Consider the following 22,516-nt stretch of genomic DNA (forward strand, 5'->3'; position numbering starts at 1 on the left):
CTCTGTCTACTACTCTTCTGTCTTGCCCTTACCTCCTTTTTATTCAGTCCTGAGCAGAGAGCAAAGCTACAACTCAGCTATGTATACCAGCACTTTTGAAATAAAATCAAGGGAAAATATAAACATTTCTCCTTTCCAAAAAATACTATTATTCCAAAAAATATCATTTTTTTTTTTGGAGAGAAGGGGAGTAGTTTCTGGCTTGAAAGACTGTGACTACACTCAGAAGCCTAATAATGTGAGAAACAGTATCCTGATTCTCCTAGGCTGTATGTCTTCCTACAGAAGGAAGTTAGGCTTGATCTTAACTTTGGTCCTAGATAAGGAAAATCATTTTTCTGATTAGTGAGATCTTATTCTGATTTTTTTTTTCACATTAAGGCAAAGGATCAGATATTCTTAGAAGTCACGACAGTACACTATAAAAGTGACCACTTCTCAGGATGGAAGAGGTATTTTGTTTGGGATCAACTCTGAAGCACTGGGCTTAAGAACAAATTTCATTTATTTGTCTACCAAAAAGCCAAAAACCATTTTATAATTCTTCCTTTTACTTGTCTGCTTTCTACAGCTGCACATAACCTGCTTTCCACACCTATGACTACAACCTCAGCTTCCTATTTAAAAAGATTTATTTAAGTATTTTTGCTAGGTGATTTTTAAAATAAACAGCTCGACAGCATTGGGATCACGACTGGCATCTGTTACTACGGAACCACCTGTTATCTGGTTTCTCTTTATGCAGTGGGGAGGAGAGAGTTGAAAACAAAACAAACAAGGAAAATAAACAAAAAACCCCAATTTATGCCTTTAATGAACAAAAAACAACCTGTGCCCCCAGATCAACTCCAATTGCAATTATAGACCCTAAGAAGACTTTACTTGGGAAGACCCCATTCTAGGTCACCTCATCCCCTGCTACTGGCTCCTCTACTTACCAGATTGCTGCTTCAGCTGCTCTTTTTGGATTGCTGCAAACTGCTTGGCATCAGCCAGGGAGCCAAAAAGAGCAGCAAAGGGGTTACTCGAGATGTTGTTGTTATTCTCCTGGTCTGTCATTTCACTTTAAAGTATCCTCCATCCAGACCTAGGGGGAGGGGCTGCAGAAAGGACAGGTATCAGACATGGGGGGCAGATAACACAACAGCCAGGATTATACCCAAAGTTGGTTCCTTCCTCATTTCTTGAACACAACTTGTAAAAATGCTTTGGGTAAGACCTTCCAATTCCTGTTCCAAGATTCAAGGCATTTTTGGCAAAATGGTTACAAAACCCACCAACTGGATAAGGTGGCCTGATTTGGGGGCATCTAAAATCAAATAGCTTTAAAAATGTTCAAGCTGAAAAAAAAAAAAGTTCAAGCTGGAATGCATTTAATCTGTTGACATGTTTCTATTTGCCATACCTTTAAAAAATAAGTTAAGCAGGGGGTGCCCAGGTGGCTCAGGCAGATAAGCATCTGCCTTCCACTCAGGTCCTGATCCTGGAGTCCTGGGATCCAGTCCCATGGGGGCTCCTGCTCAGTGGGGAGTCTGCTTCTTGCTCTCCCTCTGCCCCGCCCCCTGCTCATGCTTGTGTGCGCGTGCGCTCTCTCTCTCTCTCTCATATAAATACATAAAATCTTAAAAAAAAAATAGGTTAAGCAGAATTACTCAATGAGAGAACTCATCTACTCATTGTAACAACAATGTGGCATTGTCTGAAAAATAGGACAACAGCTACACATTTCCCATAAATCTCTAGGCCAGCCAATATGTTCTCATTCACCATGAACATAAGATGGCACTTGCTCAGACCTCTAGGACTTAAAGCTGGAGCTGGGAACTCTTTAGCTACATATAAACTAACTGTAAGCCTCTTGGCAAATCAGGACAGGAACCTGATCAGCAGCGTGCTGTGGGCTTTAAATATGTATCAGGCAATTTATCTCTACTCCTAGGCTTATACCAATTGAGATTTCTTCCACTAAAACTAAATGGTCTTTGCTTAATTCTATATTTAATCGCCACTACTAGATAAACACTGCCGACACACACAAATTCCTAACGTGGAACATGAAATAGGTATATACCTCAAAGGTATTTAGTGGAGCTGACTGAGCCTGCATTTGCACTCTTCTGATTACATTTCCTCATTCAAGTGCCAAGGGGACTCAGTGGCACAATGAGATGAGCACAGAGCCCTGAAAGGCTGGAACCCTTTCTGAAATTTTAAGGCCACAGCATAGAAATACAACCCTGAAAAAGGTGGGAAGAGACAAAGGGTATGAATGTTCTGGTCACAAGGATACTGAACTGCTAAAAGGACAGAGGCCTTAGAAATATGGGGATGGGGTATGAGGGAAGGAGAAAAAATATTTTTGAGGTCTACCTTTAATCTGAGGTAAGACTCCTTAAAGAATCATATTCACAAGAGCTAATACAAGTTGGAAAAGTTACCCTTATTTTTTGGAAGAAGAGAGACTAACATTTCTTGACAATTCAGAGACATCTCCACCAGTTGTGTCACACTCCTCTGTCGTGTTTTCTGCATAAGACCTAATGACTAATTATTTGTAATTACTTAGGTACATGGTCTAGTCTCCTTTCAGCATGGTTCTGGGCTTTACTGCTCAAGGAACTGAACTATTAGATGTTGCTCTATGTATTTTATTTTTTGCAATGTATAGTTTAGTTAAGCTTAGTAATCCAAAAATAAAATTAGCACATTTAGTGCTGGAAATCACAAAGATCCTTGAGAGGACTTCCATCTCATTTAACCACTGCATAAGCTTAATTGTTATCCCTAATTCACATAGAGACACTAACAATTGTCTCATTGCCAGCTGATCACCCCCCACCTTTATCCTGAGATGTTCTGAAGTCCAGGGGCATGCATAAAGTATAGTGAGCTCTTGTGATTTTGTCTTCAAAACATCATTCTCTTTTTTCAACATGACACTCCAGATTTTTCCTTTGGGGATCCACCCCATTCTTAGTCCATGTATTCAGAAGAGGATGGCCTCACCCACTAGCTCAAGGAATGAGCATATGAATCTGGGCTGGCCAAACAAAATGCAGCATGCTCTGACCAAAGTGACTGACTGAGGAGTAGGCCTATCAGAATCAATCAACACCCAGCTTCAGGCTGAATCTACAAAAGAGGGAACTCTTTCTTTCCTGCTTGTGTGGTTAAGAAGGTAAGAAATAAATCTGGAATTGCCAGGAATTAGCCCAAAACTAAGTCAAGATATAGGAAAACAGAGTTGAGAGATGGAAAGAGAGTCTTTCAGTTATAAAAAAAGCCAATAGATTTCCCTCTCTTGCGAAAGCCAGTTTGAATGGGCTTTTAAAAACACAACTGAGGGGTGCCTGGCTGGCTCAGTCAGTAGAGCATGCCACTCTTGATGTCAAGGTTCTAAGTTTGAACCCAATGTTGGGAGTAGATTACTTAAAAATAAAATCTTAAAAAAAAAAAAACTGAAAAGAGTTTAGATTAATGCAAAGGAGATGCATCATCTGCACCCCTATAAGAGGTAGAAAGGAAGCAAATTGAAAATCAGGGATACAGAACATATGAAAAGATAGGGTCCTAAGACCATCGAGACAACTAAACAGGATTTATGATAGTAAATCGCATTATTTCCTCCTTTTTCAATATTATACTGTCACATTATAAAAAGAAGCTAGGGGCACTTGGGTGGTACCGTCGGTTAAGTGTCCAATGCTTGGTTTCAGCTCAGGTCATGATCTCAGAGTCGTGAGACTAAGCTACAGGTCAGGATCCACACTCAACTATAGTCTGCTTAAGACTCTCTTGTTTTCCCTCTGCCCCTCCCTGCTGCTTGTGTACATGCTCCAGCTCTAAGATAAATAAATCTTAAAAAAAAAAAAAAAAAAAAAAAGAAGTTAGGGAATGCCTGGGTGGCTCAGTGATTGAGCTTCTGCCTTTGGCTCAGGTTGTGATCCCAGTGTCTCAGGATCAAGTCCCACATCAGGATCCCTAGAGGGAGCCTGCTTCTCCCTCTGCCTGTGTCTCTGCCCCTCTCTCTCTGTGTCTCTCATGAATAAATGAATAAAATCTTAAAGAAAAAGTTAGCTTCCTATTATCTTTTATCTCTATTAATAGGATTTATAACTTTCAACTATTATATTCCTAATGCAGACCTTTTACCTTGCTAGACAGTAAGCAATTTGAATACAATTTCCTATCTGATTAGTTTTTCTCTGTGTCTGGCATTATACATCACAACCACAGAATACCAAATAAATACTTATTGAATGATTCAATCTTACATGTCATTACTCCTGACCTCCTTGTAAGCACCCATGATCCTACTTCAAGATAAGAGCTTTATTATGTGTCTTGGGTCGCAGTAGCAGGTCACGCTTCTGGGCCAGACACTTGTGGCTCTTTCATATCTCAGCTTGTGTAGAATTGAGAATGGAAATAAATCTCTTGTCATCTCTCCTGTAAGTCTTTTTGAAAAACAAAAAAGTTTTTGCCTACTTCATTAAGCTCATCTTTCTCATAGGAACTTCAATTCTGTGCACAAATTACTTTCATCGTCAAATACTGTGTAACCACTTGCAGAAAAGTTTCACAGAAAAGGGACAAAAGATCACCTGATGGAAACCTTTGTAGAGATGTCAGTTTAGATATGTTCAATGCTTTCACAAATATAAGAGTACCTAGATATCACCCACTCCAAGAGGTCTGAGAAAACGGAGCCCTGATATTTTGTTTTCATATTCAATGTCACTGATTATTTATAATCTTCCATTTTCAACTGCCATACAGAGATACAATACCATTCTGTTGTTAGCCTTTGGGATGGTGCCTCCATCAATCCTTAGGAGCTTTTGGATTTGATTCTGTCTTTTTTTTTAAAGATTTTATTTATTTGAGAGAGATTGTGAGCGCACACGAGTGAGGAAGGGGGTGGGAGGGGTATAGGGAAAGGGAGTGGCATTCAATTAGTCTGCCTCTCCCTATGTCCCTGCTCTCTCCATAGGGAGAAAGCACACACTCCTTGAGCAGGGAGCCCAAGTGAGGGCCCAATCCCTGGACCCCGAGATCATGACCTGAGTCGATGTCAGACACTTAACTGACTGAGCCACCCAGGCGCCCTGGATTTGATTCCTTTTAATATGTCCTACTTAGAAACACATTTCACTCTGATATACTCACTGTAAGGGTCTACATCTACAATAGCTATTTACCTCCAGTCCTACAAAATCCCCTCACACCGCCCCCTCCGGAATTCAATCTTTTGTTTATGAACAGCACTGCTAATCCCTAAGGATCAACTGTCAACTCTTAAAAAGCCACGCCCACAAATGTTTTGACATCAGACTTGGTGTTGCAAATTAATTTTCTTTAAAAAGTTTGTTTATTTATTTACCTGAGCCAAAGGCAGATGCTCAACCACTGAGCCACTCAGGTGCCCCTTGTATTGCAAATTTAAAAGAATATCCTACATATTCTTTTAAACAGAAATATGTAGAATACTTTGTAAAACTGGGTTGGCAAAAACCAAGCTCTATTAAATCATACTTTTTAAAGGTCTCTCTCCTAGTGAGACATTAAATCAAACAAGAATTAAAATGTTTTTCACTGTTATATGCTCCACCCCGGAAATTCTTTCAGGTCCCGCTGAAGTGGCAACAGATCCTAACAACACACGAGCGAGCAAGAAGGATCTCACATCAAGTCAAAAAGCCGACAGCATTCTTTCCTGGGTCCCCCATGCGTCACAGGAGGGTCCCAGGTGACACCAAAGCAGCGAAACTAAACGTATCCTTGCTCTGTGAGCGGAAAAATGATCCCAAAGACACGACCCTTCAAATACAAGCTCCTGGGCTGCGGTTACTCAATCTTATTAGCGTCTTCTACACCCTATTGGTGTAGGGTGCACGAAGCACGCAGCCAAGAGTTTTGAGTAGCGACCTGATCACGTGCCATAAGAAATGTCAATGTCTTGCCGCATGTATTCAACTTGTTGGGTTGCTGCGACTGGTGCTCAATTCTCCCTTCCCTGGCATCCGGCTATTGGTTGTCTATGCTTCGCATTTCATCTCCCCAGGTTCCATAAGGGATCCGCGGCAAGGGAGACCCACCCACTCGGCGCTCGTTCCAGAGAAAGGAAGTCAAAGACAACGCAAGGCCAATGTTCTGGCCTTTTCCCGGAGAGGAACGGGCAAAAAGGGGAGCGATGATGCCAGAAACTGGGGCACCTTAACCAGGTCCCAAATTAGGGTCGAAGTTCATGAAGGAGAGGGTCAAGGGTCAGGAAAACACCGAAGGAATGTGGAGGCAAGCGTGCAGAGGCCTGGAGTGGCATTCAACCAGGAGAAGAAAATCCCATCGCGGATTCAACGATCCCCTCCCGTCAAGCTATTTCCTCTCTTACCAGAGCCTGAAGGGCCACCAGCGACGACACGACAAGAGTCTCAGTGGCCGAAGGGTTCCCACTTCCGACTCAGCACGGCAACCGGAACTTACGTCATGACCAGGCGCCGGGCCTCATAGAATCTCATCCGGGTGCGGGAAGCAGGACGCGCGGCTCTGCGCGGGGAACTGGCGCGCAAACACCTCCACGGCGCACGCGCTAGACAGCTGGGCGGGGCGGAAGTGGCCGGAAGTGGTCTTGGGGACGGGGCGGGGGCGGGGTTTGGCTGGAGCTTGGTGAAGTAAGAGGCGGGTTTGAAGTCTGGTGTCTCCGTGGCGGGTGGGACTTGGTGATCCTTGGCGCTGCTGGCAACCTCTGTGGGCCTTTGCTTTCTATCTTCCCCACCAGTGTCGTGCCTTTTTGAAGCAGCTTCTGTTACTCTTCATAGATTATTATTATCCATGAGGCAATGACAACAGCAATAACAATAACAAGGCTTTGAGCTCTTACTGGGGGTCAGGCAGGGTGCTAAGGTAATGCTAGCTTTGGATTTCAGTTTTCTTATTTGTAACGTGGGGACATCATGCGTGCTTCAAGGTTACATTGAGGTACGCAAAGGCAGCGAAAGCAGCGCACTTTTCAAGAGAATTCATAGAATGAGGCAAAATATTTGTAAAATCCTATGTCTGATAAAGGATTAATGTCCAAAACATGTAAAGAACTTCTACAGCTCAACAACAACAAAAAAACCACACAGTGTGGTTCAAAAATGGGCCATGAACTTGAATAGACATCCCTCCAAGGAAGATACACAAATGGCCAATAAGCACACGAAAAGATGCTCAATGTCACTAATCATTACAGAAATGCAAATCGAAACTTCCAATGAAATAATACCTCACATCCTTTTGGAAGTTTATTATCAAAAAAAAAAAAAAAAGGAAAAGAAGTGTTGGCGAAGAGAAGGAGAGCTAGGAACCCTTGGGCATTGCTGATGGGAATGTAAAATAGTGCAATATTTTGGGAAAATTTTGGTGGTTCCTCAAATAGTGTAATATAGAATTACCATGTGATACAGCAATTCCACTTCTGGGTATGCACCACAAAGAATTGAAGGCAGGAACTCAAACAGATACTTGTACACCAATGTTCATAACGTTATGTAGAATAGCCAAAAAGGGGAAACAATGCAAAATGTGCACTGACAAATGAATAAATACATAAAATGTAGTATATACATACACTTGACTATTATTTAGCCTTAAAAAGGCTGAAATTCTAATACATGCTACAACATGGATAAACCTTGAAAACATTATGTTACGTAAAAAAAGCAGGACACAAAAGAACAAATATTGTATGATTCCACTTATATGTGGTACCTAGAATAAGCAAATTAATAGGGATAGAAAAGTAGAATAGAGGTTACCAGGGGCTGGGGGAAGGGAAGAATGGGAAATGATTGTTTAATGGGTACAGAGGTCAAGATGATGAAAAAAGTTTTTGAAATGGATAGTGGTGATTGTTGCATAATATTGTCTATGTACTTAATGCCACTGAATAGTACACTTAAAATGTTTAAAATGACAAATTGCATGTTATGTATATTTCTCCACAAACACATATACACACAGAGTGCTGTGCAATTTTTAAATGTGTATCTTGTTCCAGCATGATACTAGTTTCTGAAGATACATTAGTAAAAATACGTAAGTCTTTTCTTTCCTGGAGCTTACAGTCCAGGTGAGAGTGGAGTGGCAACTCCATTTAAAATCAATGGGCACAGGATCATTCAAAAAATTGTTCTAGAATAACTGGGTAGCTATGTGGTGTTAAAGTTAGTCAATGTGTTAGGCCTTTACATGAGAATTAATTCAAGATGAATCATTCATTTAAATGTATAAAATGAAACCATAAAGTGTCAGGAATTCATAGGAAAACTTTTTAAAAAGAATAATCTTAAAATGGAGAAGACCTTTCTAAATAGGAAACAACCTACAAGCCATAAAAGATCAATGAATTCTACTGCATGCAGATACAGATTCTGCTATACTCAGATAAGTAAAATATGGACAGAAAACCAACCATCATGAAGTCAAAGAACAAATACCAAAATTGGAAAAATATCTGCAACTAATATCACAAACAAAAAATCTAGTTTCCCACATATGCAAAGTGCTGTTGCAAGTCAATAAGATAAAGGGATATGAGCCTATATATCCTGAGAAGGAAAAATACATGATTCACTTCCATTATTATTTTTATTTTTTAAAATATTTTATTTATTCGTGAGAGACACACAGAGAGAGGCAGAGACATAGGCAGAGGGAGAAGCAGGTTCCTCACAGGGAGCCTGATGCGGGACTCGATCCCTGGGGCCTGGGATCACACCTTGAGCCAAAGGCAGATGCTCAACCACTGGGCCACCCAGGTGTCCTCACTTCCATTTTTGATAAGGAAAATGTAAATTAAAACTATACTGAGATGTCATTTTTAACTTATGAAATCGGCAAAGTTCAAAAAGTATGGAGTAAAAGGCACTCTCAATTATTGTTATTGGGAGTAAACACTAGTCCAACCTCCATGAAGTGCAATTTGGCAATATTTAATAAAATTAAAAGTGCAAATACATTATGGCTCCCAAGTATCATTTATTTATATTTGTTTTGAATAGTCCTAAGTATATTCTAAATGACGTTTGTCAGAACTAAAACTATGGAAGTTTAAAAACTATAAAAAGGAGACATTGGAGAAATCGTCATGACCTTGGGTTTGCCAAAGATTTCTTAGATATGATACCAAAAGCACAATCCATAAAAGAAAAATATGGATAAAATGGACTTCGTAGAAATTAAAAATTTTTGTGCTTCAAAAGTCACCATGAAAAGAATGAAAAGAAAAGCCACAGACTGGTAATGCATTTGTAAATCATATATGTAATAAAGGACTTGTATTCAAAATATAGAAGAACTTTTTCAATTCAACAGTAAGACAACCCAAATTAAAAAAAAGATTTAAATAGATATTTCACTAAAGATATAATAATGGCTTATAAGGACAGGAAAAGGTGTTCAACAACATTAGTTATTAGGGGAATACAAATTAAAGTACAATAATTATCTTTAAAATTTTTTTTTTAGATAAAGGTAGCATAAGATGCCATTTTATGCCTCGGAGAATGGCTGTACTAAAAAAAATATAGTAACAAATATTGGTGAGAATGTGGAGAAACAGAAACTCTCAACCATTACTACCGGGAATATAAAATGTTACAGGGAGTTTCTTAAAAAGTCAAACATAAATTTACCATACAACCCAACAATTCTTCACTCCCAGGTGTCAATCCCAGAGAAATGAAGACATGGATCCACATAAAGATTAGCATAAGAAGAATGTCCAGCACATTGCATAACTACAGCATATTGTATAATTCCATTTATATGAAACAGGCAAAAAAGGCAAACCTGATAAGACAGAAAAGAGATTAGTGGTTGCCTGGGGCTGAGGGTAGGAACAGGGAATGTACTCTTAAGAGGGTGATGGCAATGTTCTAAAACTGGGTTATGGTGATTGTACAACTGGGTACATTTTATAAGACTTACTAAGAATAGTGGAAATTGCTTAAAATGGTGAATTTTATAGCATGTAAATTATACCTCAATACAATTATTTTTAAAATGACATTTATATAATGTCATTGCAGCATTGTAGGAGAAAAATATTGGCAGCAATATTTTGTCCATCAATAGAGGACTGATTAAATAAATCATGGCAAGTCCACAATGTGGCTGGGTTAAAAAAAAAAAAAAGGTGCTCCTTTACTTACTGGTATGAAATAATCTTAATATTTTATTAGGTGAAAAGTGCAAGATGTATGTTATGATACTATTTGTGTGAAAAATAGGGAAAGGAAGAATAAGGTGTACCTAAGAGTTTGCTTATATATGCCTAGAATACCTCTGATTTATAATACCTTATATATCTTATAAAGAAACTAGGTATATTGTTTGTCTCTGGAGACCGCAGCTGAATGGTTGGGGATGGAGGTGAAGGGAGGCCTTTTATTGCATATTTAAACCGTGTAAATTATGACCTATACAAAAAGTAAATAAAAGTTAGAACTTTAAAAAATAATATTCAAATAGAGGGGTTATTGACCTTTTCAATTTTTTTTTTACAGAAAATTACCTTCCAATAGGTGGCGCTCCTGCAACACCATACATATTTTTACTTTTTGTTTATTTTATTTTGAGAAAAATCCAAATTTGCTCTGATGGGCTTTCTTCTCCATTTGTCACCTTTGGAAAACTTGATTCTACATTTAGGGCTGAGAATCTCTCGCTAGGAGTGCTCCAAAACGTACTGCCATGTTTCCGAGAACTATCCAGAAGGGAGAAAAAAAAGAAAAATTGGATTGGTTCAGAAAACCAAATAATGCTCTGATCCAGTTTTCCTGATAGAAACTTTTTCTGGTTGATTGAATCAGAATTTCTGACTAATTGTTTGATTGAAAGGTTAATATAGGTCAGTGTTTCTGAACCAATGGTGATCTTGCCCCGGAGGAGACATTTGAAATATCTGGAAATATTTTTGATTGTCACAGCTGAGGGTATTACTAGCATCTGGTGGATAGAGGACAGGGATGCTGCTAAAAACTGTACAATGCACAGGACAGTCCCCTCACCCCAAAGAACCATAAGTTACCCACCCTTCCCTAAGCTTATGGTGGCTTGGAATATGGAGATAGACTTGGCAGCAGTTGGGAGGGCAAGTAAAAGAAAGGCTGATTTTTAAGAAAGAGAGAGAGAAAGCAGAGGTGTGCAGGGTGGGGGGTGGGCAGAGGGAGAGGGAGAGAATCTTAAGCATGTTCCAAGCTGAGCACAGAGCCCAACGCAGGGCTCGATCTCATGACCCTGAGATCATGACCCTGAGATCATGACCCTGAGATCATGACCTGAGCTGAAGTCAAGAATTAGATGTTTAACCAACTGAGCCACCCAGGCAACCCCAGGAAAGGTAATTTCTTAGAATTGGTATAGAAGGACACACCTACTTTGAGTCCTGAGTTCAATTTTTCCTCAGTCGCTTTCCTTGAAGGTGGCCATATTGGTCATTTTCTCGATCCCTGAGGGGCTAATCAGGACAGCACAGTCATAAACTCATTTTCCCTTGTCCTCTATGAATTAACTTGATGCATAGTTATTGAATGTTTTCCATGTGCAAGGCTTTGGAGTGGGTGTTTCACTGTCCTCGGGGTGGAAAGAGGACAAGGGGGATGGAGGCTCTGTATACAGTTTCTTTGTGTGTCCCTCTCAGTGTGTTCTTCCACTTTTTCTCGCTGGATCCTGACCTCAGTCTCTCTCAATCCTTCTCTTCATTTCATCCATTCTGCCCAAAGTGTGACTATGTAATCATCTGGTATGCCCTAAGTAGTTCCTTACCTGTATAGTAGCCTCCAAATGACATGTCCCCCATCCCCAAATTTTACTATTAATTGTAGTAATGTCTCTTTCATTCCCCCATGCCTTACCTGGTAAAGCTGGTCATTGGACAACAGAGTCTGCTTGTCTGAGGCTGCACAAAAAATGGAATATGTGAGGTAGAATGGCTAATAAATTGGGTTATAGTCACACAATGGAGCACTGCATAGCAATAAGAATTAGTGAAATACATTTACATACAACAATGTGGAAAGATCTCACAAGCATGTTTTTGACTAAAAGAAGCACACACACGAGTGCTTCTGTATGAGTCCATTGACATAAGGAATGAAAACAGGAAAAATTAATGTTGTTAGAAGTCAGGCTAGTACTCACTTTGGGGGATAAGTGGAGAGGCTGGAACTGACCACAAGGGGGACTTCTAGGGTATTGGTAATACTGTTTTTCTTAAGCTGGGTGTTGGATTCATGGGTATGTTTGCTTGTTTAGCCGTACGCTTGTCATCCATGCACATTTCTCTATGTAGTTTTTAGTTCAACAAAGAGTTTTTTTTTTTTTTAAATCAGAGGAGGGCAGACCCGGTGGCGCAGCGGTTTGGCGCCGCCTGCAGCCTGGGGTGTGATCCTGGAGACCTGGGATCCAGTCCCACACCGGGCTCCCTGCATGGAGCCTGCTTCTCCCTCTGTCTGTGTCTCTGCCTCTCTCTCTCTGTGTATCTATGAATAAATAAATAAATAAAATCTTTAAAAAAATCAGAGGAATCAGAGGAAAATCAGAGGGAGGTGGATTGTATAATATGCTGTCAAAATATCACTGTCGTATTGCTCGTTAGCAATAGAAGAGATGAGCAACCTCATCTCTTCTATTAGGTCAATTTTGGTAGGAAAGAAACTGGGGATCCCAGGTAGTCCCATCTCTTATTGAAGAGCATTCTTTTACCTCTTGACTGGCGAACTCCATCCTGTCCAGCAATGAAGTAAACCCCAACAGCAAGGAAGAAAATGCTGATGATTTCAGCGAAGACAAAGCCGATTATAGTGCCTGCATTCAGCTCAATGCAGTTCTGACACACTATGGGGAAAGAGAGGGACAAGTCTCCTTCAGGGTGTGAAAGTGGTTCTTCTGAATCTTTTTCTTTTCCCTACAAGTGCTGATGCTTCTATTTAGGATAGCAGACTCCTCTCTCTGTGCAAGGTATGGTAGGGGAAGATCCTTGGACTAAGAACACAATACTTCTTGATATCCCTGCATCTCCCAGCTGTCCTGGGGAAGCCCATGTAGTCTGACCATTGACCATATGAAATAGGAGGAAGATCAGATCCCCTTCTCTGTGGTCAGCCGCCTTCTACATATTATTGCTGCTCACCTTGTCATCTCCTCCATCTCCCCGAGCTACCCCAACTCAGCTTATATAAATAGCTGACTGCTCTGATCCATGACAGCCTATCCAAAATTAAACCAGGCTTTACAGGACAGGTTATGCTTTTCCAAGAAGATGGGGGAACTGTCTTGTTATATTCAAAAAGAGGTAAGCTGTGATTAAGAAAATGAGAACTGGGGGATCCTTGGGTGGCTCAGCGATTTAGTGCCTGCCTTCGGCCCAGGGTGTGATCCTGGAGTCCTGGGATTGAGTCCTGCTTCAGGCTTCCTGCATGGAGCCTGCTTCTCCCTCTGCCTGTGTCTCTGCCTCTCTCTCTCTGAGTCTCTCAGAATAAATAAATAAAATCTTAAAAAAATAAAGAGAATGAGAACTGTTTAGTGTCTATTCCCACACTCACCAGGGATAGGAAGCCTACCAGAACAGAAAGAACTGCTTAATTGTACAACAAGCAGACCAAAGGGGGTTACATACTTCTGTAATATACTTGGAGTGGCTTTGAAATGTTCTTTGCTACTTGACACTGATATATCCCTTGAGGGTCCTTCATACTACTTCCCAGATCCAACGTCTTTTTATCTTTCTTTGGTAAAGTTCTTTCCTTCCCGTCTTCAAACCATTTGATATCTTTGCTTTGTGAGTCACAAATCAGAAGTACTGAACCATCTTCTCGATTACCATCTACTTTTATCATGGGAAATCCTGAAACGGAAAAGCCATTGCCTGTTAAATGTCTTTCTTCTGCAATTTTCACTGTCCCAAGATATCAGGACAAGACTATTGTAGCAGTGCTTCTCAAACTTTAATAGGCACAAGGATCATATGGAGGATCTAGTTAGAATTTCAGATTCTATTTAGTAGTTCTGGGAAGGAGCTGAAATGGGGCATTTCTAACATGATCCCAGCTGATGCCAGTGGTGTTGGTTCATGGATCCCACTTTGAATAGTGCCTAGCTGCTGGAGTTCTGGTTCTGCTTCAAGAACTTGAGAATTATTTGCTTAGCTGCAGGAAAGCTGACCAGAAAGTACATGACTGGCCACTCACTTGGTTGCCAATGAGAGGTTTGCTACTTATGACTCATCATTCCATCCCTTCTATCACTCAGTCCCTATAGGACTACTATTGTAGGAACCATATTTCCATGACTTTCTTCAAAGTTTGAGGATAGAAAGAAGCCACTCATCCTACCTTGTTCCTTCTGGGCTGTAGCACCTGTAAAGACAGAAAAGAGAATTAGCTGGGCATAGAGTTGTCCAGATGCCCTGAGGTATCATTACCTTGGTCATTTGAGGCCAAGATAGATATCCTAATCTAGGAAAGTGGAAATTATCTATACTTACTTCTTTTGGGTTGCAGCCTAAATCACCAAATTGAATTCAGGGTGTTGTATAATAAAGAATTTGTCTGATCTTTGTCATGGATTCCTGGGAGGGAACTTCTAAACCCTTGGAATTTAATGAGTGTTAGGAGTGTCTTTGTTAGTCTTGGTGCATTTCTTCTTTTTCTTTTCTTTTCTTTTCTTTTTTTTCTTTTTTTTTAGATTTATTTATTTATTTTAGGGAGAGGGAGTGGGAGACAGTGCATAAGCAGGAGGAGGGGCAGAGGGAGAAGGAGAGAGAGAGAGAGAGAGAAGCAGACTCCCTGCTGAGTGAGGAGCTCTGCTCAGGGATCTATCCCACGACCCTGATATCATGATCTGAGCTAATATCAAGAGTCTGATGCTCAACCGACAGAGCCAACCATGTGTCCCTTGGTGGGCTTATGGACCATGCATGAGTTTATGCTAAAGAAATGACTCAGGATGGAGTTGGTCAAGACCCATGTAATCTGGGAATTTGAACCCTGAGAGAGGAAGAGAGCTGGAGATTGAGTTCAGTCATATGGCCAATGATTCGAACATTATACTTATGTCATGAAACCCCAATAAAAACTCAGTGGAGGGGCTGGGTGGCTCAGTTGGTTGAATGTCTGACTCTTGGTTTCAGCTCAAATCATGCTGGGTAGTGAGATCAAGCCCTGTGTTGGGCTTTGTGCTCTGCACAGAGTCTGCTTGAGAGTCTCTCCCTTTTCTTCTCCCCCTATCCCCAGCTCTCTTTTACTCTTAAAAAAAAAAAAGTCAAGAAAAAAAAAAAAAAACAACTCAGTGGAGTTTCCTCATTGGTGAATGCATCAATGTACTAGGAAGGTGATGTATTCTGATTCCACAGGCAGAGAGCACAGAAGCTCTGTGTTCAAGGCCCTCTCAGACCTTACTTATGTGTCTCTTCATTTGGAAAATCCTGATTTTATTTTCTATAATTAAACTTTAATAGTAAATATGGTGCTTTCCTGAGTTTTATGAATTGTTCTAACAAATTATCAAATGTGGGAACCCTCCAGATTTGTACCCAATTTGTCGGAAGTGTAGGTGGTATAGGAACCCCTAAACTTAAGAAATAGAAAACCTGAACAGGCCAATGACCAGGGAGGAAATTGAAGCAGTCATCAAAAACCTCCCAAGACACAAAAGTCCAGGGCCAGATGGCTTCCCAGGGGAATTCTATCAAACGTTTAAAGAAGAAATCATACCTATTCTACTAAAGCTGTTTGGAAAGATAGAAAGAGATGGAGTACTTCCAAATTCGTTCTATGAGGCCAGCATCACCTTAATTCCAAAACCAGACAAAGACCCAACCAAAAAGGAGAATTATAGATCAATATCCCTGATGAACATGGATGCAAAGATTCTCAACAAGATACTAGCTAATAGGATCCAACAGTACATTAAGAAAATTATTCACTATGACCAAGTAGGATTATTTCCCAGGACACAAGGCTGGTTCAACACTTGTAAAACAATCAATGTGGTTCATCATATCAGCAAGAGAAAAACCAAGAACCATATCATCCTCTCATTAGATGCAGAGAAAGCATTTGACAAAATACAGCATCCATTCCTGATCAAAACTCTTCAGGGTGTAGGGATAGAGGGAACATTCCTCAACATCTTAAAAGCCATCTATGAAAAGCCCACAGCAAATATAATTCTCAATGGGGAAGCACTGGGAGCCTTTCCCCTAAGATCAGGAACAAGACAGGGATGTCCACTCTCACCACTGCTATTCAACATAGTACTGGAAGTCCTAGCCTCAGCAATCAGACAACAAAAAGGCATTAAAGCATTCAAATTGGCAAAGAAGTCAAACTCTCCCTCTTCACCGATGACATGATACTCTACACAGAAAACCCAAAAGCCTCCACCCCAAGATTGCTAGAACTCATACAGCAATTTGGCAGTGTGGCAGGATACAAAATCAATGCCCAGAAGTCAGTGGCATTTCTATACACTAACAATGAGACTGAAGAAAGAGAAATTACGGAGTCCATCCCATTTACAATTGCACCCAAAAGCATAAGATACCTAGGAATAAACCTAACCAAAGAGGTAAAGGATCTATTCCCTAAAAACTATAGAACACTTCTGAAAGAAATTGAGGAAGACACAAAGAGATGGAAAAATATCCCATGATCATGGATTGGCAGAATTAATATTGTGAAAATGTCAATGTTACCCAGGGCAATTTACACGTTTAATGCAATCCCTATCAAAATACCATGGACTTTCTTCAGAGAGTTAGAACAAATTATTTTAAGATTTGTGTGGAATCAGAAAAGACCCCGAATAGCCAGGGGAATTTTAAAAAAGAAAACCATAGCTGGGGGCATCACAATGCCAGATTTCAGGTTGTACTACAAAGCTGTGGTCATCAAGACAGTGTGGTACTGGCACAAAAACAGACACATAGATCAATGGAACAGAATAGAGAACCCAGAAGTAGACCCTCAACTTTAGGGTCAACTAATATTCGATAAAGGAGGAAAGACTATCCACTGGAAGAAAGACAGTCTCTTCAATAAATGATGCTGGGAAAATTAGACATCCACATGCAGAAGAATGAAACTAGACCACTCTCTTTCACCATACACAAAGATAAACTCATGGATGAAAGATCTAAATGTGAGACAAGATTCCATCAAAATCCTAGAGGAGAACACAGGCAACACCCTTTTTGAACTTGGCCACAGTAGTTTCTTGCAAGATACATCCACGAAGGCAAAAGAAACAAAAGCAAAAATGACCTCTTGGGACTTCATCAAAATAAGAAGCTTTTGCACAGCAAAGGATACAGTCAACAAAACTAAAAGACAACCTACAGAATGGGAGAAGATATTTGCAAATGACGTATCAGATAAAGGGCTAGTTTCCAAGATCTCTAAAGAACTTATTAAACTCAACACCAAAGAAACAAACAATCCAATCATGAAATGGGCAAGAGACATCAACAGAAATCTCACCGAGGAACACATAGACATGGCCAACACGCACATGAGAAAATGCTCTGCATCACCTGCCATCAGGGAAATACAAATCAAAACCACAATGAGATGCCACCTCACACCAGTGAGAATGGGGAAAATTAACAAGGCAAGAAACCACAAATGTTGGAGAGGATGCGGAGAAAAGGGAACCCTCTTACACTGTTGGTGGGAATGTGAACGGTGCAGCCCCTCTGGAAAACTGTGTGGAGGTTCTTCAAAGAGTTAAAAATAGACCTGCCCTACAACCCAGCAATTGCACTGTTGGGGATTTACCCCAAAGATACAGATGCAATGAAACGCCAGGACACCTGCACCCCGATGTTTCTAGCAGCAATGGCCACAATAGCCAAACTGTGGAAGGAGCCTCAGTGTCCATCGAAAGATGAATGGATAAAGAAGATGTGGTTTATGTGTACAATGGAATATTCCTCAGCCATTAGAAATGACAGATACCCACCATTTGCTTCAACGTGGATGGAACTGGAGGGTATTATGTTGAGTGAAATAGGTCAATCGGAGAAAGACAAACATTATATGTTCTCATTCATTTGGGGAATATAAATAATAGTAAAAGGGAATAGAAGGGAAGGGAGAAGAAATGGGTAGGAAATATCAGAAAGGGAGACAGAACATAAAGACTCCTAACTCTGGGAAACGAACTAGGGGTGGTGGAAGGGGAGGAGGGTGGGGGGTGGGGGTGAATGGGTGCCGGGCACTGAGGGGGGCACTTGACGGGATGAGCACTGGGTGTTATTCTGCATGTTGGCAAATTGAACAATAAAAAATAAATTTATTATTATAAAAAAAGGAACCCCTAAACTTGTGCCTGGCATTTAAAGTGAGGTCAGTCTTGTTGGGGACAGTGCCCTTAACCTGTGGGGTCTGATGTTAACTTTGGATGGTCAGAGTCAGAACTATACTGGAATATACATAAAGGTATTTCCTGTACAGTCTGGAATGCTTTGCTTTTTTAGCAGCTAAAATCCTGGCAAGAAGTTGGTTTACACTAACTAAAGAATTTTTAGATTTCTTCTAAAATCCTCAGCCCTGGGGCAGCCTGGGTGGCTCAACAGTTTGGTGCCTGCCTTCAGCCCAGGGCGTGATCCTGGGGACCTGGGATCGAGTCCCATGTCAGGCTCCCTGCATGGAGCCTACTTCTCCCTCTGCCTGTGTCTTTGCCTCTCTCTCTGTGTGTTTATGAATAAATAAATAAAATCTTAAAAAAAAAATCCTCAGCCTTGGTGATCCATTTTTCGTAGAAACCCTGGACATCCTAGAGGAGGTAGCTATTCAATAGCTCTCAAAACTGTCTCAAAATTCAGAGTAGTAGAATTGCATGATAGATATACTGCAGAGAACTAGCAATGGAATTCAGTTCAATTGGATTGAATCAAAACACCAAGCACTATTATGTACCTGACATGATTAAACAATATGAAAGACATGAGTGGTGATACAAAGAACTTTCTGCTTCCAAAGAGTTTACAACAAAATAGGAAAAATGAACACATATGTAACTAATATAATAGAACTTATCAATTAGTTTTAGTACTTATGTGAATCCATATGAAAGGGGCTAGAAGCTATTGATTTTGCCCAAGAGTGAGGGACAGGGAAAACTTAACAGAGAAGGTGATATTTAGTTGGGCCTCAAAGAATGATTAGGAATTTACCAGACAGAGAAAGGCATTCTGGGGAAAAAGAATAGCTGAGCAAAGACAGATTGGAAAAGGACAGAGAGGTAGTGTGTCTAGGGGTAGAATGTGTGATGGGGACTGATGAAGCATGAATCAAATTACGATGGGGAAAAAAAAGTATAATGGAAACAGTTGAAAGGAGACAACTGTTTCAGAACTTCTTGCAGGACTGAACCAATTATTAATAGTACCTAGCACGGTGTTTGGAACATGGTAGGAGCCTTATATTTGTTGAATGAGGGCATGAATGAATGAATGAATTAATTAATTAAAAAAAAAAAAGCAGGGCAGAGAGTTAGGCAGATTTTTCACTAGTGGTCCTCCCTGAACACTTGATCACCATGGGAGGGATGAAGAGGCCCTTTGTTCTAACTCAGATTCTATAGGAGAGAGGGTCCAACTGATTGTTAACATCCTTTAATTTGCTTCTCTGAGTCTTACTCCTTTTTAGGAATTGAGAGATCATGCAGCCAAAGTTCCTAGGTTGACTAGTAAGACAACAGAGCCCACAGGAAGGAGGCATCATCCAAGTTCACACAGCTCATTCGTGGCTGAACTGAACCCAGAGCTCAGGTTTCTGTTGCTCAGCCCAGTACCCTTTCTGCTATATCTAGCTGCCTCACACAGGCTTTCACCCCTGCCCTTCAACCTGTGTGGCCTTTAGCTGGCTCTTCTTCCATTTCCATTTAGAAATCATTCTAAATTCTCACTATCCTCTTCAAGTCTCCCAACCAGCAGTCACCCAGCTCAGTTTCTGCAAGTGGTATCATCTGCTACTTGGTTTGTTGAGAACATAGATGCTGTAATGATCTTCTCCAGCTTCTTTCCCATCTACACACCTACCCATGGCCAAAGCCATCTGCACGTCCTTTCTCCTCATATCAGAAGGTAAGGTTGCCTTCTCCTCTGTATCCTTGAGCCCAGTCTTGACTCCATCCTTTCAACATCAACTGAGGGAACTTGCTCTACTCTCTGTTTTCCTTTAGCCTGAAAATGTGCTCAAATTTCTCTTACACTCAAAAGTATTTTGTCTTAGATCCTATTTCTTTTTTTATTTACCACTTAAACTCTTTTCTCTTCTCATCCAAAATCTTTGAAGAATAGTCTATACTTGGTGCACATTATCACTCACCCTTCACCTTCTACACAATTCCATTCAGTTGCTTTTTTTTTATTACTTCATTTTTTCATTTGTTTTTATTCAAGTTTGATTTGCCAACATATAGTGTAACACCCAGTGCTTATTCCATCAAGTGCCCGCCTCAGTGCCTGTCACCCAGTTACCCTAAGCCCCTGCCCACCTCCCCTTCCACAGCTCTTTGTTCATTTCCCAGAGTTGGGAGTCTCTCATGGTTGTATTCCTAATTTTTCCCACTCAGTTCCCCTCCTTTCCCTTATAATCCCTTTCACTATTTCTTATATTCCCTGTATGAGTGAAACCATATCCATCCAGTTTCCACTCACACTACCCCCAATGAGAGTGTTATAAATCATCCATGGCCTTTATTTTGCCAAATCCCACAGATTAAAACTTCTAAATATATCTTTCTATCAACGGGACCTCTCTACAATATTTCATTAGTGGTGATTCTTTCCTTTTGGAAGCTCTCTACTTCTTTGGTTTCTTTTTTTTTTCTCTCTCTGTTGGCTTCTCTCTCTATTGCACTCATCCAATTATTTCAGCTTTTTGATCATCCTTTTATCTCTTTTTTGAGATGTTTTTCTCAAACTATCCTTTAAAGGTAAATATCCTCTCATTCCCATTCTCAGCCCCTCTTCCTCACATCTCACATAGTACTTGTATGATTGCAACAGCTTTTGTGGTTTTAGCTTCCCCCAGTGTGTGGAGAATCATCTCTAGCCCAGATTCCAGGCATCGACCCAGCTCATCCACTTCCTACCATTTATTTCCAACAGAATATTCATACAGATACCCCATACTGCACCTTGCACTCAATCTGGTGACACTGAAGCTTATCCCTCCAGTTAGACTATAAGCTCACTAGGGCAGGAGGCTTTTATTCACCTTTATATCCTTACAGCCTATCATGTAAAAGGATCTCACTCATATTTCGTAACCAGTTAACCAACTGACCAAATGAGTGAGTGAATATCTTATAGGTCTGCCTTTAACTCAAGCTCTGAGTTAAGGAATACATACTTTTTCTTTTCCGGTTTCTGGCCTGTGCTCTTTTGGGCTACAATCAACCTAAGATGGCTGTATCCGGGTCCTCTCTCCAGCCAGTAAAGTCCTTTGCTTTCATTTCTTTTTTTAAATTTTATTTTATTTTTAAAGATTTTTATTTATTTGAGAGAGAGAGAGAGAGAGAAAGAGAGAGAGAGCACAAGCAGGGGGAGCAACAGAGGGAGAGGGAGAAGCAGGCTCCCCACAGAGCAGGGAGCCCGATGTGGGGCTCAATCCCAGGACCCCGGGACCATGACCTGAGCTGAAGGCAGATGCCCAAACAGCTGAGTCACCCAGGTGCCCCTGTTTTCATTTCTTAAGAGACAAGGACTCCATCTCTCCCATGGGACACTGCTTCTCTCTAGCAGAGAACAGTAAGAGGCTTCATTTTTGCCCTTCATTCTCAGAATTCTAGCGTGACAGCTGAGGTAGGTTTGAGGTTAGAGGCCCCAATATTCTTTCACCCCTGGTGATGATCTCTTCCTTGAGCCTTTCTTCAGACTGCCAGAACTCCTTACCTTGAAGAAGAGTGACAGCCAAAATGAGGCCAGCCAGATGCTTCCCCAGCTCCATGTCAGCCTCTGCCTTTCTCCCTGACACAGAAGCACTAAGCAACCCCCAGCAGCCAGCCAGCCTGCCGAGCAGACACTCTGGCTCCGCCCAGCATCATTTAGGCTGGGGCCCCTGAGAGAAGGCACAAATCCAGAGCCACCACCCTCTACTTCAAATGTGGGCAGAGAAGGGCCTCAGCAGGGTTGCAGGTGCAAATGTATCTCACTTTCTGTTAAGGAGTAGAGAATGGGAAGTGTTGGGAAAGAAAAGGAGAGAGTGCTGGATCCCCATCTCAGAGATGACTTGCACAGAGACACCCCTTGGGTTGTGGGTAGGAGATGGCCTGGGCTTCTTTCTTCAAGAGAGGGGTAAACATCTCTGCCACCACTTGTTGCTAGGATTTCAGCCAGTTATTGCTTCTTGCTAGTACTAATGAATTTAAATGAGAACACTCATGTGCTCAGGGCTGGAGCTCTGAACAGAAAACCATCACAGTCTAGGCCCTTGTTCAGGAATTTTTCATCAGTCTTTTG

The 22,516-nt window shown here is 40.9% G+C and overlaps 2 protein-coding genes across 3 annotated transcripts in view; both read right to left on the reverse strand.

Annotated features, from left to right (window-relative positions):
* The window catches only part of UBE4A (ubiquitination factor E4A), a 37,693-nt gene extending 31,154 nt beyond the window's left edge, over positions 1–6,539 (reverse strand). The window contains exons 1-2 of the mRNA XM_038535996.1: positions 6,392–6,539; positions 939–1,100 (exon numbers count right to left, since the gene is read on the reverse strand). Coding sequence (XP_038391924.1) covers positions 939–1,059 — 121 coding nt within the window. The 5' untranslated portion in view covers positions 1,060–1,100; positions 6,392–6,539. The remainder of the gene's footprint in view (positions 1–938; positions 1,101–6,391) is intronic.
* A 2,747-nt stretch (positions 6,540–9,286) lies between these two features.
* On the reverse strand, positions 9,287–22,087 carry CD3G (CD3g molecule). Of its 2 annotated transcripts, none has more exons than XM_038535999.1 (7): positions 21,950–22,087; positions 14,379–14,402; positions 13,664–13,891; positions 12,751–12,882; positions 11,901–11,944; positions 11,424–11,503; positions 9,287–10,750 (listed from the first exon to the last, which is right to left on the reverse strand). In XM_038535999.1, the coding sequence occupies exons 1-6, from the start codon at positions 22,002–22,004 to the stop codon at positions 11,438–11,440; spliced, it is 549 nt and encodes a 182-aa protein (XP_038391927.1). In that variant the 5' UTR covers positions 22,005–22,087; the 3' UTR covers positions 9,287–10,750; positions 11,424–11,437. The 2 variants fall into 2 exon arrangements, with proteins under 2 accessions (XP_038391927.1, XP_038391926.1); XM_038535998.1 differs by having other exon boundaries at positions 11,420–11,503.
* Positions 22,088–22,516: the final 429 nt, after the last annotated feature.

Source organism: Canis lupus, chromosome 5, assembly GCF_011100685.1.
Source record: "Canis lupus familiaris isolate Mischka breed German Shepherd chromosome 5, alternate assembly UU_Cfam_GSD_1.0, whole genome shotgun sequence".
NCBI lineage: Eukaryota > Metazoa > Chordata > Mammalia > Carnivora > Canidae > Canis > Canis lupus.

Coding starts and splice junctions, on each gene's coding strand:
- CD3G (XM_038535999.1), bottom strand. CDS start 22,004: ATGGAGCTGGGGAAGCATCTGGCTGGCCTCATTTTGGCTGTCACTCTT. Junction 12,883..13,663: donor ACTCCAAGTATATTACAGAA/GTATGTAACCCC, acceptor CTTTCCCCATAG/TGTGTCAGAACTGCATTGAG. Junction 11,945..12,750: donor TGGAGTTCGCCAGTCAAGAG/GTAAAAGAATGC, acceptor TTTTTTGTGCAG/CCTCAGACAAGCAGACTCTG.